Source organism: Trachypithecus francoisi, unplaced genomic scaffold (assembly GCF_009764315.1).
Source record: "Trachypithecus francoisi isolate TF-2019V2 unplaced genomic scaffold, Tfra_2.0 Lachesis_group5, whole genome shotgun sequence".
NCBI classification, from domain to species: domain Eukaryota; kingdom Metazoa; phylum Chordata; class Mammalia; order Primates; family Cercopithecidae; genus Trachypithecus; species Trachypithecus francoisi.
This window is the reverse complement of record NW_022681470.1, coordinates 12027139-12044440: the sequence shown is the minus strand read 5'-3', so window position 1 is coordinate 12044440 and position 17302 is coordinate 12027139. Positions and strand designations below refer to the sequence as shown.

Genomic DNA, 17302 nt, shown 5'->3' with positions numbered 1-17302 from the left:
AGAAAGAAAAGAGAAGGCTGAAGGAAGAAGCTCCCCTGTACAGAGACAGAGGGAGGGGGACTCCAAGGCCGAAAGAGGAGGTCCACTTGTGTATGTTTTAAAATACACCCAGATAAAATATTTCTGGAAAAGTACTTGGTTGGATTCAATAGTTTTCTTTTTTTTTAAATTAAAAAAAATCACCTCAATTTTTTTCTTGCTCTAACCTGCCATAGAAATTCCTGAGGTTTCACTTGTTGCTTTATAATGGACTGTGTAAACACAAGCTGGAAGAGATTAGTTATGCGCAAGAAGGGTTGGTTAAATATTGAACCTGGCTTGCTGAGGGAAGCCTTTTAACGAATCTCAGTAATTTTGCAAGAGAAAAGATAACAATGAACACTACGTTAAACATCATTCTTTTGCACTTGGCTAAGTATGTGTATGTAATTACTGTCTGACTGTCACTGGATATATACAGCATATACATATTTACTTTTTAAACCTTTTTTTTTTTTTTTGAACAGAGTCTTGCTCTGTAACCTAGGCTGGAGTGCAGTGCCACAGTCTCGGCTCACCGCAAGCTCTGCCTCCCAGTTTCAAGCGATTCTCCTGTCTCAGCCTCCAGAGTAGCTGGGATTACAGGAGCCTGCCACCACTCCTGGCTAATTTTTGTATTTTTAGTAGAGACAGGGTTTCACTATGTTGGCTAGGCTGGTTTCGAACTCCTGACCTCATGATCCATCTGCCTCGGCCTCCCAAAGTGCTGGGATTACAGGCGTGAGCCACCGCGCCCAGCCCATATATACTATTTATACATTTTTAGTATCATCTTGCCTTTACATTTTACATAATTTCAGATACATTTTCCACATATCAAATAATTGAGCGTTTTTTAGTACTAACATCATAGTCTGTAAGCCATTCAAAAAATGTATTTCACAAAACAGGCTATCTCATCCTTTGAGCTATCGAGATGAATTAATGTATACTCCTCCTAAGATCCCTCTCATCACTAAGATTCTTTTATTTTATGACAAAACCATAGTTCTAGAAGCTTGTTTCTCCCACCTGAAAAGACTGGATTTGGGACATGATCCTATAGAACTTCAGAGGTAAGCCTGGTGAATCTGATCATAGGGGGTCTGGAGGGTGAAAAAAAAGTTTGGTGCTCATGGATGGGGCTAGTATTGGGGTGTGGGGGAGATTAGGTCAACGCAAGAGGATTCAAAGGAGAAATTAATGCCTTTAGATTGGGGAAGATAATCAGAAGAGGTATATGACACTGTCCATGACATTTCCTGGGGAAGCAGATGTATGTATAAGGATGTGAGTGTTGTGGTTTTGTAAAGAATGCATTCCTGAAGATGTTGCTAATTTAAAACCTACATATTTTGATTAATTTTCTCATAAGAATAGCAGGGTGTGTGTTCTCAGGACTCACAAATGTATAATCCATGTGGCAAATTTTTGCTTTCAGTTTTTTTAATCATGATTGTCACAGGTTCTGTGACAAGAGTTCTGGTTTCTAAATGCACAGCTTACCAAGGCAGTTCTTTCAAGTTCTGGATACGGTTTTATCATATCTAGCTTGTATTCCAAAATTATTGAGTTGGGGCATATTTTCCCAGCACTAGCAGCGCTATTTAATGGATAGTTGGAGAGGGGGGGTCCAAAAATTTTAAAATTATGTTAACAAAAATAACACAGCAACAAAATAATAAGCAAAATCACTGCCAGAGTATTCCTTAGCTTGAAACAATATGGTTCACATGGATAGAATATGGCATCTATTTCTGTTTAATCAGTTAACCCTGCTAAGTAGCAAGAACTTACAATTCATGTCTAAAATCATGATTTTTTTTACTAGTTTTTTTAAAAATATGGGCTATATATAAATAGATATAATTTAACATTTTGCTTATAAGACTCAATTTTGCCTGGGTATGGTGGCTCATGCCTGTAATCCTAGCACTTTAGGAGGCTGAGGCAGGAGGATTGCTTGAGCCCAGGAGTTCAAGACCAGCCTGGGCAACACAGTGGAACCCCATCACTACCAAAAATAATAATAATAATAATTAGTCAGGCATGGTGGTGTGCACTTGTAGTCCCAGCTACTTGGGAGGCTGAGGTGGGAGGATCACTTGAGCCCAGGAGGTCATGGCTGCAGCAAGCCATTATTGTACCACAACACTCCAGCCTAGATGATAGAGTGAGACTATGTCTCAAAAAAAAAAAAAAAAAAAAAGACTATTTCTAAATGTACAGCTATATTGTACCATATAAATGTGGCTTCTTGGGTAAGGAAAGAGGACAATATAGATGAAAAAGAAATTGATCCTACCTGAAGTGATCCTTTTATTGTATAACTCTCAGGCAGTTGTGGCAAATAATTTGCAATATCTACTCTGTTGTTCTGAAACTGGTTTTCACAACTTTTATTGGGAACACCATCCCTTCTCCTGCATGATCAGTTTCTCCTCTCCACGGATCATTCACATGAGTAAAGTCAGTAGCGTGCTGGTAAATGTTTAAGATCTTGTTCTTTAGGGGAAAAAGGTCCTAAGTTATAGCAGTTGCCCTGGATAACTTCAAGGTATCAACATGGAAGTTATGTGCAAAATTGGCTGTAACCAACCAGTATGAGCTAACACCAACATACCACCCAGTGTTCTTCAAACTTCAGGTCACAGTCCGTTAGTGGGGCTTGCAAACATTTTAGTGGGCTATAAGCAGCAATTTTTTAAAATGAAAAAAGTAGATTGCTTTACACATAACAGGAGTATTGTTTTGTACGAATTTTTTTTTTTTTTTTTTTTTTTCAAGACACAGTTTCACTCTCTTGCCCAGGCTGGAGTGCCAGTGGTGCAATCTTAGCTCACTGCAACCTCCGCCTCCGGAGTTCAAGCGATTCTCATGCCTCAGCCTCCTGAGTAGCTTAAATTACAGGCATGCGCCACAAGGCCCAGCTAATTTTTGTATTTTTAGTAGAAACAGGGTTTCACCACGTTGGCCAGGCTGGTGTCAAACTCCTGACCTCAAGTGATCCACCTGCCTTGGCCTCCCAAAGTGCTGGGATTACAGGAGTGAGCCCTGCCAAAATTTTTGTTTTCATAATTTTAACTATGTATGTAGTAAGTCTCAATGGAAATGTCATTCTTATGGCAGGTCACTTAAAAAAAAATCTAAAAGTTGCCAGTGTAGTACCTTCTTTTTCAAAACAAAAACAACATGAGAAAACCTGAGTCTCCCCTTTGCTCCACTGCTTCCTCAGCTATAATGCTGCTTCTCCACTCCTCCTCACAGCAAACATTTTCGAAATCTTGATAGTCACGGTTTCCACCAGTTCTTCACCTCCCATTTCTCAACCCACTTCAGAGTCACAGTCAGCCATAACTTCACGTTCCTAAGCCCATTGCTCCCTTCCATCTTTCTTGGCCTCTCAGCACACTTGGCACAACAGGCTGTTCCTCTTTCTTTGGCGTCTGTGACACCACTTTCAGCAAATTCCCCTGGTTGTTCCTTCTCAGTCTCATGTATGGACATTGTCTTATCTCCCCACGGCTGTCCGAGGTGATTTTCTCCCTCTACTCTCCTAGGTGGCGCCATCCAATCCCATGACATCCTATCATTCTCCCCTCATGCTTCAGCCCATGCTGGTTGGTGGCCTTTGTTTCCTGAACACATTTAATGCATTCTCAAGACCCTCAGGGACTTTGCACTAGCTGCTCACTAAGGCGGGAATGCTCTTCTGCACCATCTTCACATGGCTGTTCCCTTTCTTTCACTCACCAGCTGCTGAAACTTTGCCTTCTCTGAGAGAATTTCCTTGTCACCCAACTAAGGTTGCCCCTCAGGTGCTCCCAATTTAATCTTCTCTAAAACACATCACTATATGTGTCCTCAACTAGAGTGTAAGCTTCCTTGAAACAAGAACAATCAAAACGCCCTGCCCTCATGGAGTTTATAGTCTTATGATGGGTGAAGTAACATAAAATAAAAAGGTACCTTATATAGTATATTAGCATGACAAATGTTAGCCAGAAATAGAGCAAGGAAGAGTTGATAGGGAGTGTGTAGGAGTGTGTTTTGGGACAGTGTTTGCAATTTTAAATATTGGTGGTCAGGAAGGGCCCCATGAAAATTGACATCTGAGTAGACTTGAAAAGGGAAAAGGAAATATTGAGTAAAGATTTTAGGATGGAAGTGTGACAGGCCTGCTAGGAGAATAGCAAAGTCAGTGTGGCTGCTGCAGAAAAAGCGAGAAGGTAAATATTCGGAGATAAAGTCACAGTGTGTGAGGATTGGGGCAGATCATGAAGTGTTCCTGTAATAACTGGATTTTTACTCAAAGAATGAGCGAAAAGTAGTAGACCATTGGCCGGAAGCAGTGGCTTACACCTGCAGTCCCAAGTTACAGGAGGCCGAGGCAGGCAGATCACTTGAGGTCAGGAGTTCGAGACCAGCCTGGGCAACATGGTGAGACCTCATCCCTACTAAAACAAAACTTAGCTGGGCATGGTGGCGCACACCTGTAGTCCCAGCTACTCGGGAGGCTAAGGCACACGAATCACTTGAACACGGGAGGCGGAGGCTGCAGTGAACTGAGACTGCAACACTCCACTCCACTCCAACCTGGGTGACAGTGAGACTGTCTCAAAAAAAAAAAAAAAGTAGTTTTTACTAAGGGATTAACACGATCTCAATTATGTTTTATCATGATTTCTCTGGCTGCTGTGTTGAGACTAAATTGCAGAGGGGCAAGGGCGAAAATAGAGAGACCAATTTGGGTACTGCAGTAATAATGTAAGAGATGACTCTATCTAGAAGGGCCCATGAGGTCCTTTGCATGCTAGTGTTCTTTACTGCTGTGCCTGGCCATGATAGGCATTCAGTGAATATTTGCTTATTTAAAATTACACACTGGGCTAGTTGAACAACAGTGCCAAATGAGGGAGCTATTTCTAGGAATAAGTTCTTAGGATTTATGAACATTTTAATCCAGATTTTCTTTGTTAACTCTCTGGCCCTTTTACTCAGCCCCATTTGTACCTAAATATGACTTACGAAAGAAACACAGCATTTATGTGTACTTATTTCAACTTATTAGCTTTGTAAAGGAGAAGTACTAGGTAGACTCAGGGCCCAGCTTGGTGACTCACGCCTGTAATTTCAGCATTGTGGGAGGCCAAGGCAGGAAGATATTGTGAGCCAGGACTTTGTGACCAGCCTGGGCAACATAGTGGACCCCGTCTGTACAAAAAAAATTGTTTTAATTAGCTGGGCATAGTGGTGTGTGTCTATAGTCCCAGCTACTCCTGAGGCTGAGGTGGGAGGATCACTTGAGGGAAACCCTGTCTCAAAGGGGGTGGGGGCGGGGGAGACTCAGGCAGAATTGTGAAGATATTCAATTGCTCCTGACTTTATCAATAATTTAACACTTCAACCTAACATTGATACCTATTTTATGCAAAGCATTACACTATGCACTGGGGAATGTATAAGACAAGTTCGTTTTCTCAAACTACAGTCGAGTTGCACAGATAAAACACATGACACCCACCAGAAGATAACTATAAATCCAAGGCAGTGTATGTCAAGGGTAAATTCACTTATTCAAATTGGATCTTGAGAAGTGTATCAAACTTGGAAAATGGGTAAGAAGGAGAGAAAAGCAACAGAGAATCAGAACATGAGTTCCGAGTTATGGGACTTGTAATGAATTCCTCAATTAAAATAAAAAATAATGAAAGCAAAAGCCAAGGAGGAGAAAGCCCATGTTGGTGACACTAAAATATATCTTTCCAAACAAATGTGGATAAAAGTTAAGTAGAGAAGATGAGAACTTTGAGGTCCCTAACAAAACAAACAATAAGCAGCAAGCCATCCAAGTGGCTGACATGACTTTGTTTCAAACTTTATATTTCTGGCTGGTGTGTTTACAGCCAATAGGTCAAACTATCAGTGTAGAGCCCTGAGAAGCTGGGTATTTACGGAGCATCTAATACGCACAGAATTGTGCTCCATACTGCTTAAACTGTTCCCTATGTGTCCAATTTGGAGAAAACACCCACGCGCAGGGTAACCAGCGAGTGACGCGGAGTGGCTGCGAGTCCACGTTATCACTAACAGATGGGGCGCTTTGGGCTGGGCACAGTCCAGCGTACTGAACCCTTCCCCCACCGTTTCACCTATATCCAGAGGTGTGTACTGTCAAACAGTAGCGCCTTCAGGTCTCTTCTGGCACTGTCTGGACTCTGATCCGAGGCAGACGAGGAAGCGGAGAAAACCCTGGCGTTGACCCCGTGGACCTGGGCGCCCCGGGAAGGCCAGCGCTGGGTCCAGGCAGGCGGGGCCTGTGCGGTGATCACCCTGGTCCCGGAAAGTCCCAGCCCTGAGCGCCCTCCTAGACCTGGAGGCCTGGAACAGCCAAGTGGACGTCGGCCCACTTGCTGTGGAAGAGAAAGCCTTTCTCTTCTTTCCTTCCCATTTTCCTACCACCTTCCACACCACTCAGCCTTCGGGGCAAAGGCAGCCAGATCCACCCAGGACACATTCTTTGTCCTTATCCTCTGTGCTCTCCCACAGCAAGCCAGTCGCGGTCCAAGGCCCCAGAGGCTGTGCAGGAGGCCGAGCTGGGTGGCGATCAGCGGCGGGTCCCTGTTCAAAATTCAGCAGAGCCGCCAGGGACGCTCCATACACAGAAGGCGCGGCGCGGGGAGGGTGGGGAGACCGCAGCAGGAGGGCGCGCCAGCCGGGAAGTGAACGAGGACTGACTCCTGTGGCTTTCCGTAGCCGCCCACGGAAGCCCGAGCCGGGAACCGGACGGCACCTGGCGGCTGACAAACAACCTGCTCCGTGGAGCGCCTGAAACACCAGTCCTTGGGTGAGTAGCGCGACCCCCGGCCACCGGGACAGTCGCTAGGGGCGTGGCTGCTGAGGGTCTCGCCAGTGGAGGATGGCATTCGGATGTCACGGCTCCTAAATCACAGTTTGATGGGTGGGACAGTGTCCAGTCCACCCCAACCCGCAGGTTCTCACCGCGGCAGAGCCGGGGCTGGGTGGCGGGGACGCTGCCTCTGCAAGCGAGGCTGCTCCGGGGCCTAAGGGATTATCAGGAGTCGCTGCCTTTCTTGTACATCCCTGGCTGGAGTCAGGCTATTTGTCCTGGGGTGTCACCTCGCTGCAAATCCACCCCACCTGTGCTGCTTTCTACCCTGTTCCTTCCTAACCTGAGGCCTAGAGCCACCTCCAAGTGGAGGAATCTGGGAAAGCTTCCTTCCCGGAATTTGTGATGACGTTGCTTTCCCTGCCTCTAACACGCTCTTTAGGATGCCGAGTCATTTGACTGCAGTATTAAACATTACGAAGGGCAAGTCATGTGACTTCCTTTGACCGTACGTGAAACTTAAGTGATGACTTCTTGTGATGCATACGAAGTGTTCATGCTGGCGGGACCTGTCCTGGGGATACTTCGGGGGTTGCGTGATTTAATGCAAGCCGATGGCTTAAATTGGGTCACTTGCTGGTTATCACACATGTGTATGGCAACTCGGCGTCCATTCTTTTTGCTTTTGTTCTTGCTTCCTGTATTGAGTCACGGAGCCAGAGTTTTGAGGTTTTGACTAACGAATTAAGTTAATGACATAGACTGGGGTTATATTTAGGTGGTAAACCAAGAGGGATACAGTTTTTTTCTTAATAAAGAAAAAGTAATAGATTTGATCGGTGTGTATTGTTGGTGTGCGGTATAATGACAATTGCTGGAAGTAAAATACAGGAAGCTCTAGTTTCGTTTCCCCTTTAGTTTTGCTTAAAGTCATCGAGTTTTTCCTGGAGTTATTAAATGTAGTGTCCATGGGTGCTTTTTTCTTAAAAAATGTGGCTGATGCTTTCCAACACTCCCCTGCCCTGTGATTTTTTTTTTTAAAGCAGCAGAGAAAACTGTATCTTAATAGTATTAAAATTATTGGATTTCCCCACTTTGATTTGTTTAAATTAGAGGAGGAAGAGCAGTTCTTTTTATTCACAATAATAATAGCTAACATAGCACTTACTCTTTCACTATTTTATTAACTCAATCCTCAGAACAAACCAATGATGTGAATACTGTAATTATTGTCCTTTTATGGAAATGAAAAGTGAAATGAATACCTCTGATAATTGTATAGGACTGTTTGATTAGTAATTGCCATTAATTAATTAATTTGTTTTTTTGAGATGGAGTCTCGTTCTGTTGCCCAGGCTGGCGTGCAGTAGCACGATCTTGACTCACTTCAACCTCCGCCTCCTGGGTTCAAGCAATTCTCCTGTCTCAGCCTCCTGAGTAGCTGGGACTGCAGGTGCATGCCACCTCATCTGGCTAATTTTTGTATTTTTAGTAGAGATGGGATTTCACCATATTGTTCAGGCTGGTCTCGAACTCCTGACCTCAGGTGATCCACCCGCCTTGGCCTCCCAAAGTGCTGGGATTACAGGTGTGAGCCACCATGCCTGGCCTATTTTAGTATTTTTAATAATAAATTCCATGTTAGAAATTTTCTACTGATGTATTTTTTAAGTCAGTATTTCCTACACTCACAATCCAAAATTGTTTAGTATATGAGCACACTGGTAAGAATGGGAGGCAGATCTTTGCTTGTAATAACATTCTATTATTTGGTAAATATCAGTAACATAATATATAATTTAAATTTTAAAATAGGATATGAAGAAAAATGCTACATGCTTACTTTTCTTTTCCTCTATTTTTACTTTACACAGGGCCAGTGCCTCAGTTTCAATCCAGGTAACCTTTAAATGAAACTGTCCTAAAATCTCAGGTCATACACAGAAGAGACTCCAACAAGAAGCTGGAAAAGAATGATGTTGTCATTAAACAACCTACAGAATATCATCTATAACCCGGTAACTGATTTCTAGAAAATAACGTTTTACGTATGCCAGGATTGAGAGCAGATCCAATAGAATATTAATTATCCATTGGGAGACAGGGCAAGAATAAAAGCCAGTGAACATATTTAAAGCACCTACTACGTAATAGGGATGGTGGTGGGCGCTGACTACAAAACAGCTGTTGTCCTCTAGTGGAGGAAGAAGTCACAATGACAATATGACGTGATGAAACAGTGTTATGCACAGGGAACATCTGGGTAGAGTGGAGGGAATGCCAACTTTTGGTAATGGGAGGAGGCTCAGCTAATCATAAATTGTAGTTTTTAAAGGCAAATGGATTTCTTACTCTACAAGTTTTTCATTTTCTTTTTTAATTAGAGCTGTCCTTGAGAATTCAATGTCTCGATCTTTCCCTCAGCCTTTCAAATACTGCTTGGCACTTGAGCAGGGAAAATGTCAAAAGCCAGTGGGGAGACGGAGAGTGAGAAGTAGTAAAGGGTCTCGTGCAGTTCAGGCTGGACCTAGAACCCCTGAATGACTGTAATTGCTGGAAATTGCCCTGTAATCCTAAGCAGTAAAGAGCTTGTTTTAGTTTTATGTGGTGGTAAGAATCTTTAGGCATGTCTAGTTTCCACTTATCTGAAGCTGAATCCTGAATTGAGGTCTGGGAAAGGACAGCCACTTTTTAGTAAACCCCCTAGAAGATTCTTGGGCAAAAGGAAGGCTGAGAATCCTTGAAATAAGGCCCTAAACCAGTTTTGTTAGTGTGTGTGGGTTCAAGTTTTTGTCATTTACTTTAGAGCTGTAATTCCTTTTTCCTTAAGTTTTAATGTCATTGTATAAGAATGAGGTAACACTGCTGTATCAAGCAAAGTCAGTTTTAGGAGAAATAGCCGTTCAGTGGTAGTTAGTTTAAAAAAGATGACTTCTTGAAATGGAAGCTAGTGAGACATTTAAGATGACTTTGTGCATGTTAGAGTGAAAAACATCTCAAGGTTGTAAACTGATTTCCTGCAAAGATCTTAAAAAACAACAACAACAAACCAGGCTGCCTGCCAGGGGTATCTGAAGTTTCATTTTGGCTCAACCTGGGAGAATGGATGAAGGTTACACTGTTCATTCTGCCCTTCACACAGAAAAGAAGATACTTTTATAGATACAATTCCTGCATATCTTGATTCTCTTATACTGATGATTCCTGTAGTTTCTGGGGTCAGTACTCTCAACTATTGAGGTGGAACAAAAATAAGTAGACTTCATGTCCTGAGGAAGGGGATCTGGAGACGTCGTTCTGCTCCAGAGCAGAAAATGCCTTCACTCCTGTGGCATGGCCTGGATGCTGTTCTGAGGATAATGCATTTCCAAGGGAGATATTTTTGGCAAATAGCTTTTTTTCTTTCTTTTTAAATTTCTCTGTTATTAGTTCTCACAAAATAGTAGGAAAGGTTAGAGGTAGAAAGACTGAACTGAATGGCAAAAACATTTTGCTCTGTCTTTAAATTTCACTACTGTAAAATATTTATAGTATTAAGGGCCCGTATTGCACTGCATTTCTTTCATTTGTAGCTAGTTGCCCTTTCAGTGTTCCAAAAACAAAAGGCTGTAAATAACTTATTTATTCAATTAATCAAAAAAAATTTTTTTTGAGACATAGTTTCCCTCTGGTTGCCCAGGCTGGAGTGAAATGACGGAATCTCGGTTCACTGCAATTTCTGCTTCCTGGGTTCAAGCAATTCTAGTGCCTGAGCCTCCTGAGTAGCTGGGACTACAGGCACATGCTACCATGCCCAGATAATTTTTGTGTTTTTAGTAGATACAGGGTTTCACCATGTTGGCCAGGCTGGTCTCAAACTCCTGACCTCAGGTGATCTGCCCATCTTGGCCTCCAAAAGTGCTGGGATTATAGGTGTGAGGCACCGTGCCTGGCCAACTTAGTTGTTTACAGTTAATCAATTAGTATATTTTATAAGCTAGACTTAGGAAAACTGTTTTCGGCCAGGTGCGGTGGCTCACGCCTGTAATCCCAACACTTTGGGAGGCTGAGGCAGGTGGATCACGAGGTCAGGAGTTCAAGACCAGCCTGGCCAAAATGGTGAAAATAAAAAATACAAAATTATTTTTTGTATCTCTACTAAAAAATACAAAAATTAGCCAGTGGTGGTGGTGGCCTCCTGTAGTCCCAGCTACTCGGGAGGCTGAGGCAGGAGAATTGCTTGAACCTGGGAGGCGGAGGTTGCAGTGAGCCAAGATGGTGCCACTGCACTCCAGCCTGGGTGACAGAGCGAGACTCCATCTCAAAACAAACAAACAAACAAACACACACACACACACAAAACCTGTTTTCTTGAATCATGGTTATTTTGTTACTGATAGGTTTAATGAGTAAATATTTATTGAGTGTCAGTTGTATTCTTTATTAGGCATTATAAACACATTGCCACTTTTTAATTTTTATTTCATTAATGTTTCCATTTTTTTTCTTTTTTAAGACAGAGGCTCACTCTGTCACCCAGGCTGGAGTGGAGTGGTGCAGTCTCACCCCACTGCAACCTCCACCTCCTGGGCTCAGCCTCGCAAATAGCTGGGACTACAGGCGTGCACCACCATGCCTGGCTAATTTTTGTATTTTTTTTTGGTAGAGACAGAGTTTTGCCATGTTTCTCAGTCTGGTCAAGCACTCCTCCTGCCTCGGCCTCCCAAAATGTTGGTATTACAGGCGTGAGCCACCATGCCTGGCCTATTTCTAATATTTTGGTCCACATTAGTGTTAGACCAACTGTCCACATTAAGTTTTCTTGGAAAAGATGAAGTAAATATTATGACTGGCCTATGTATTTTTTTCCCTATTTAGTATATTTCTTTGACTAGTTCAACTGATAGAATTCCAAGACTTAGTCAGGCTCTAAGGCTGGGTCCAGAGGCTCACGCCTGTAATTCCACTACTGTGGGAGGCCAAGGCTAGTGGATCACTTGAGCCCAGGAGTTCAAGACCAGTTTGAGCAACATAGTGAGACCTTGTCTCTCTATAAAAATACAAAAATTAGCTGGGCATTGTGGTGCACGTCTGTAGTCCCAGCTACGAGGAAGGCTGAGGTGGGAGGATTGCTTGAGCCCAGGAGGTTGAGGCTGCAGTGAGCAGTGAGTGTGACTCTGTGCTCCAGTCTGGGTGACAGAGCAAGAACCAAGCTCCAAAATAAAAATAAAAAGTCAGAGGCTGGGCGCGGTGACTCACGCCTGTAATCCCAGCACTTTGGGAAGCTGAGGCGGGAGGATCACTTGAGGTCAGGAGTTTGAGACCAGCCTGACTAACATAGTGAAACCCCGTCTCTACTAAAAATACAAAAATTAGCCAGGCATGGTGGTGGGGGCCTGTGATTCCAGCTACATGGGAGGTTGAGGCAGGAGAATTGCTTGAACCTGGGAGGTGGAGGTTGTAGTGAGCCAAGATTACACAAGTGCACTGCAGCCTGGGCGACAGAGTGATACTTTATCAGAAAGAAAGAGAGAGAGAGAGAGAGAGAGAAAGAAAAGAAAGAAAGAAAGGAAGAAAAGGAAGGAAGGAAGAAAGGAAGAAAGAAAGAGAAAGAAAGGAGGAGGAGGGGAGGGAGGGAAGGAAGGAGGGAGGGAGGGAGGGTGGGAGGAAGGAAGGAAGGAAAGAAGGAAGGAAGGAAGGCAGGCAGGCAGGAAGGCTTCCTTGTCTGTTTTTTTTTTTTTCTTTTTTAAGACAGAGGCTCACTCTGTCACCCAGGCTGGAGTGGAGTGGTGCAGTCTCACCCCACTGCAACCTCCACCTCCTGGGCTCAGCCTCGCAAATAGCTGGGACTACAGGCGTGCACCACCATGCCTGGCTAATTTTTGTATTTTTTTTTGGTAGAGACAGAGTTTTGCCATGTTTCTCAGTCTGGTCAAGCACTCCTCCTGCCTCGGCCTCCCAAAATGTTGGTATTACAGGCGTGAGCCACCATGCCTGGCCTATTTCTAATATTTTGGTCCACATTAGTGTTAGACCAACTGTCCACATTAAGTTTTCTTGGAAAAGATGAAGTAAATATTATGACTGGCCTATGTATTTTTTTCCCTATTTAGTATATTTCTTTGACTAGTTCAACTGATAGAATTCCAAGACTTAGTCAGGCTCTAAGGCTGGGTCCAGAGGCTCACGCCTGTAATTCCACTACTGTGGGAGGCCAAGGCTAGTGGATCACTTGAGCCCAGGAGTTCAAGACCAGTTTGAGCAACATAGTGAGACCTTGTCTCTCTATAAAAATACAAAAATTAGCTGGGCATTGTGGTGCACGTCTGTAGTCCCAGCTACGAGGAAGGCTGAGGTGGGAGGATTGCTTGAGCCCAGGAGGTTGAGGCTGCAGTGAGCAGTGAGTGTGACTCTGTGCTCCAGTCTGGGTGACAGAGCAAGAACCAAGCTCCAAAATAAAAATAAAAAGTCAGAGGCTGGGCGCGGTGACTCACGCCTGTAATCCCAGCACTTTGGGAAGCTGAGGCGGGAGGATCACTTGAGGTCAGGAGTTTGAGACCAGCCTGACTAACATAGTGAAACCCCGTCTCTACTAAAAATACAAAAATTAGCCAGGCATGGTGGTGGGGGCCTGTGATTCCAGCTACATGGGAGGTTGAGGCAGGAGAATTGCTTGAACCTGGGAGGTGGAGGTTGTAGTGAGCCAAGATTACACAAGTGCACTGCAGCCTGGGCGACAGAGTGATACTTATCAGAAAGAAGAGAGAGAGAGAGAGAGAGAGAGAAAGAAAGAAAAGAAAGAAAAGAAAGGAAGAAAAGGAAGGAAGGAAGAAAGGAAGAAAGAAAGAGAAAGAAAGGAGGAGGAGGGGAGGGAGGGAAGGAAGGAGGGAGGGAGGGAGGGTGGGAGGAAGGAAGGAAGGAAAGAAGGAAGGAAGGAAGGCAGGCAGGAAGGCTTCCTTGTCTGTTTTTTTTTTTTTCTTTTCTTTTCTTTTATTTACTTATTTTTTTTAGAGACGGAGGCTTGCTCTGTTGCCCAGGCTGGAGTGCAGTGGTGCGATCTCATCTCACTGCCACCTCTGCCTCTTGGGTTCTAGCAATTCTCCTGCCTCAGCCTCCCAAGTAACTGGGACTACAGGTGCACACCGCCATGCCCAGCTAATTTGTTATTTTGTATTTTAGTAGAGACAGGATTTCATCATGTTGCCCAGGCTGGTCTCGAACTCCTGAGCTCACCTTGGCCTCCCAAAGTGCTAGGATTAGAGGCGTGAGCCACAGCACCTGGCTGCTTCCTTTTCTTTCTATTCAATTTGAATGAATAATTTGGAAGACAGTATCTTTACTTCATACCAGGAATGCTGTCAGTGAAATTTCTTGTTTGGCGGTTCATTATCTACCTATATATTTATATTTATATTTATATTTTTATTTTTATTTTTTATTTTTTATTTTTTTTTTTTTTTTGAGACGGAGTCTCGCTCTGCCGCCCAGGCTGGAGTGCAGTGGCCGGGTCTCAGCTCACTGCAAGCTCCGCCTCCTGGGTTTACGCCATTCTCCTGCCTCAGCCTCCCAAGCAGCTGGGACTACAGGCGCCCGCCATGTCGCCCGGCTAGTTTTTTGTATTTTTTAGTAGAGACGGGGTTTCACCATGTTAGCCAGGATGGTCTCGATCTCCTGACCTCGTGATCCACCCGTCTCGGCCTCCCAAAGTGCTGGGATTACAGGCTTGAGCCACCGCGCCCGGCCTATTTTTCTTGTTGTTTATAGAGTTCTTAAGGTATGATTAAATGCTAGCTGGTTAAGAAATTATTTAGAAATGAAACAGAATTGGTTGTTACTCTACGTTAATAAGCCGCTTGTCAACATGAATCCTACCTGGTACTGAAAAGCAGATCATTCCAGTTTTCTTAGGAACCTTGTTTCCATGTTTATCCTTTTCTCCTTAGTATTCTAAGTACCTCCCTTTTTACCTTATAATTTAGTCTTAAAACACAACACAGTCAAGTCTTTCTTTTGTAACCTGTGAGGTCCCCTCCAGCCTTTGTGCTGTTTCTCTTCTTTTTTTGCTGCCTGCCTTCCTGAGAGTGGATTTCCTTGCTAAGGCTATGCCCACTGATTTTTCACTCTCTTAATTTCTTTCTTGGTTTTACTAGTGAAATTCTGTCTTTAATGTCTCTTTCTTTTATGTCTTTACCGATCACTCATAGATTTTTTTTTCCATATGTATCCAGTTCCAGCCTTTCACCTAATGTGAACCTTCAACTCTCAGTTGCTCAGCCAGACCTTCAAGACGAGGAGTTCAAAACCAAACTTGCAACTTCCTTCCCAAACCAGCTTTCCTCTTGCAGTTTTCTACTTCTGTCAGTATCCTTCTACTGTTTAACTTTTGCCTCCACCCTTGTTTCCTAGCACCCAATAGTTGGAAGATAGTCTGTCTTCAAAATTTGAAGCTATATTTATGTCCAAACCAGTGGCTTTTCCTTTTTTTAAAAAAATTTTCGTTAAAAAAATTTAAAGATAATATGTGCATCATTTTAAAAAAATTCAAACAGTATTTAAGAGTTTCAGTGGAACATGCATTTTCCTTTTACCCTGGCATTTAGTTTTACTCCCCGAGGGCAATCACTTTTTACTGGTTTTTAAAAATATATCCTTCCTGAGATAGTTATGCATATCCAAAAGTGTGTGTGTTGTGTATATCACTTTTTATGTATCACTGTCTCTTTACATGCATGCCTTTTACTATATATACTGTTTTCTACCCTGCTTTTTCTATTTGACCTATTTTGGAAATGTCAGTTTATTTAGAACTTGCTCATTTATTTTAACAGCTGCATAATTAGTAGTAAAACTTACGTAAGCAGTCCCTTGTTAAGGGCTGTGTCTTTTTGCGATGATATCCGGTGCTATAGTGGACATCCTTGTGTGTGCATCTTGGTGCACCTGTGCTAAGTATTTCTGTAGGATAAATCTGTAAAAGTGGAATCACTAGGTCAAAAGGTATGATCCATTTTATTTACTTATTTATTTTATTTATTTATTTATTTTTGAGATGGAGTCTTGCTCTGTCGCCCAGGCTGGAGTGCAGTGGCGCGATCTCGGCTCACTGCAAGCTCCACCTCCCGGGTTCACACCATTCTCCTGCCTCAGCCTCCTGAATAGCTGGGACTACAGGTGCCCGCCACCACGCCCAGCTAATTTTTTTTTGTATTTTTAGTAGAGATGGGGTTTCAGCGTGTTAGCCAGGATGGTCTTGATCTCCTGACCTCAAGATCCACCCATTTCAGCCTCCCAAAGTGCTGGGATTACAGGCATGAACCACCGTGCCCAGCCCCATTTTATTATCTTTATTTGCTTGGATCCTTCTTGGCTTTTTCCATGTTAAAGATGTTGACAGTTGTCCTCTTATTGAAATTTATGAATCCATTGACTCCCTTGATATTATCGCACTGGACTGACTGATTCTTCTCTCTCCGTTCTCTTCTCACTCCATGTTGAGGTCCCCAAGGTCACACCCAGTTTTGATGACTCACCAGCACAGAGTTGTACCTGTGGCTATGATTTATTGCAGTGAAAGAATATAGAGCCGGGCGCGGTGGCTCAAGCCTGTAATCCCAGCACTTTGGGAGGCCGAGACGGGTGGATCACGAGGTCAGGAGATCGAGACCATCCTGGCTGACACTGTGAAACCCCGTCTCTACTAAAAATACAAAAAACTAGCCGGGCGAGGTGGCAGGCGCCTGTAGTCCCAGCTACTCGGGAGGCTGAGGCAGGAGAATGGCGTAAACCCGGGAGGCGGAGCTTGCAGTGAGCTGAGATCCGGCAACTGCACTCCAACGTGGGCGACAGAGCGAGACTCCGTCTCAAAAAAAAAAAAAAAAAAAAGAAAGGATATAGAGCAAAATTGCAAAGGGAAAGGCACCGAGGGTGCAGTCCAGGGGAAACCCAGTGCAAGTTCCAAGGTCTCCTCCCACCGGGGCCACACAGGATGTGCTTACATCCTCCAGCAATAATTTGTGACAACACTTGTGAAATGTTGTCTGCCAGGGAAGCTCATTAGAGACTCAGTCCCTAGGGTTTTTATTGGAGGCTGGTCACATAAGCACCCTCACACATAAGCAAAAAATTCTAGTCTCCCAGAAGGAAAGCAGGTGTTGTAGCATAACCATATTATTTGCATAAACAACTCATGTACAGGAAATCCCCATTATCAGGTTGGTGGGTGCCCTTCTAAAATCTCAAGTTCCTAGACACCAGCCAGGGGCCTGCCTTGTAAGGAGGCCTTTCAAGGACAGCAGTCACGCCTGTCAGTGTTAACTCTTTCCTGCAAACCTCCTAATTTCAGAAACCACTGAGCCTTTGCTGCCTGACCTGTCCTGCTTTTCAATTTCTTTATCTGCTTTGGTATCTTTACAAAGCATCTTTACCCTGACTTTTAAATGTGTGCTCTGGCCATTC

General features: G+C 43.7%; 1 protein-coding gene and 1 long non-coding RNA gene across 3 annotated transcripts in view; one reads left to right on the top strand and one right to left on the bottom strand.

Moving 5' to 3' along the window:
* Positions 1-5865: 5865 nt before the first annotated feature.
* LOC117075937 lies at positions 5866-7314 on the bottom strand. Its single transcript, XR_004434180.1, has one exon. It is a non-coding gene; the product is annotated as an uncharacterized LOC117075937 (long non-coding RNA).
* Positions 6775-17302, top strand: part of LGALS8 (galectin 8) — a 27191-nt gene continuing 16663 nt past the window's right edge. For both annotated transcript variants that reach the window (XM_033198781.1, XM_033198780.1), the window contains exons 1-2: positions 6775-6865; positions 8743-8886. In XM_033198781.1, coding sequence (XP_033054672.1) covers positions 8842-8886 — 45 coding nt within the window. In that variant the 5' untranslated portion in view covers positions 6775-6865; positions 8743-8841. The remainder of the gene's footprint in view (positions 6866-8742; positions 8887-17302) is intronic.